Source organism: Condylura cristata, unplaced genomic scaffold (genome assembly GCF_000260355.1).
Source record: "Condylura cristata isolate star-nosed mole 26May11 unplaced genomic scaffold, ConCri1.0 scaffold00004, whole genome shotgun sequence".
In the NCBI taxonomy this organism is placed as follows: Eukaryota; Metazoa; Chordata; class Mammalia; order Eulipotyphla; family Talpidae; genus Condylura; species Condylura cristata.
In genome coordinates this window covers 1,812,857-1,814,223 of record NW_004567105.1, presented here as the reverse complement: position 1 = coordinate 1,814,223, position 1,367 = coordinate 1,812,857, and the positions used below count along the sequence as shown (strand labels likewise).

At 70.0% G+C, this 1,367-nt stretch overlaps 1 protein-coding gene across 1 annotated transcript in view; it reads right to left on the bottom strand.

The window, feature by feature from the left end:
- Positions 1 to 1,068, bottom strand: part of PACSIN2 (protein kinase C and casein kinase substrate in neurons 2) — a 12,304-nt gene extending 11,236 nt beyond the window's left edge. The window contains exon 1 of the mRNA XM_012735107.1: positions 939 to 1,068. Coding sequence (XP_012590561.1) covers positions 939 to 998 — 60 coding nt within the window. The 5' untranslated portion in view covers positions 999 to 1,068. The remainder of the gene's footprint in view (positions 1 to 938) is intronic.
- Positions 1,069 to 1,367: the final 299 nt, after the last annotated feature.

The following is a 1,367-nucleotide window of genomic DNA, read 5'->3' as shown; positions in this document are numbered from 1 at the left end:
GGACGCCCCAGAGGACTGCCGGCGGCCCAGGAGCCCGCGTGCTGGCGCCAGCCGGTGTCTCTGCTCGCCAGGAAGCCGGCGCCTCGGGGCGGGGCCCCGGCTGCCACAAGCCGCCGGCCCCCAGCGCCTCATGAAACGGGGCGAGCTGAGGCCAGTGCCCTTTCTCCCGGAACGGAGGACAGAAAACATGACGGGCCGTGATGGCCTGTCTTTACGGGACGGTACCCCAGGCGGTCGCTGGCGGCTGCCCCACCGGCCGGCGCTGACAGGGGCCTCGGGCCAGGCCCTGGCCGTCGCCGGCCCGATTCTGGAAGAGGCCTCAGAGGCCGGCCACCCCCTTTACAGACGGAGACCCTGAGGCTCAGGGCAGGCAAGCAGCTCAGGGGGGGCCACCCTCTAGCAAAGGGGGGCCAGGCGGGAGCCGGGGCTCCCCACCTGCGAAGCCAGTGCCCGAAGCCCGCAACTGCCGAGCAAGCTGCAGGCTTTTGCTACAAGAACAAAGCTTGTTTGAAAATGGGCCAGCAGCAGGCAGAAGAAATAAGTGGGGTGCAGGGAAAGCGACTTCCGAAAAAGTTTCAGAACTCACAATGCCACTTAAAGGGGCGGGCGTGTGTCCCCGACCAGTGGACGGAGGGAGGCCGCTGCCAGCCGCCCCTTAGCCCTGGGCCGCTTGCCTGCGCTGACAGGTCACTTCACGCCCTGGGAAAGTCACGGAGCCTCTGGCCAGGCCGGGGCCCAGCATGGACAGGACAACCTGCCCCAAGAAACTCACCTCCCCGCCAGGCGAGCGCTCCTCGGGCTGCCGCCCCCCCCACCTGCCTGCGTCGGGGTACACGCTTCTCAGCCTGCGATCCTGCCCCTGCTCCCCAGAACGAAAGCCTTCCGGGCCGCACAGGCCTGGCCACCCTGGCGCACTCACAGGCGCGGGCGAGCCTTACCTCCCAGAAGCTGTCGCTGGACACCTCCACGCCCACCGAGTCATCGTAGGTGACGGCCATCGCGGCCACAAAGGGCGGCGGGGACGCGCGGGGGCAGGGTCAGCTCCGGGCGTGAGACGCGCAGGCCGGCCTGTAGGGAGAGCGGGTGGTTGCGCTGATTCCCGAGACAGCAGCCGCGCCAGCAGAGCGTGGTTCCGGCAGGGAGCCGGCCCGGCCTGCACGGTGCGGTGGGGGCTGTGGGGGGCACAGAGGCACGGAAGCCTGGACCCCACGCACGGCCTGCACTGCGTGGGCGGCAGAGGGCTCTCGGGAAAGGGAGGGGCGGGGCTGAGAGTCACGCCCAAAGCACAGGCGGCTGTGAGCCTTCAGCGCAGGAGCCGCCAGCCGAGAGCTGAGAAAGCGGCGCGGGCTCAGCCCAGACCCTCGGCC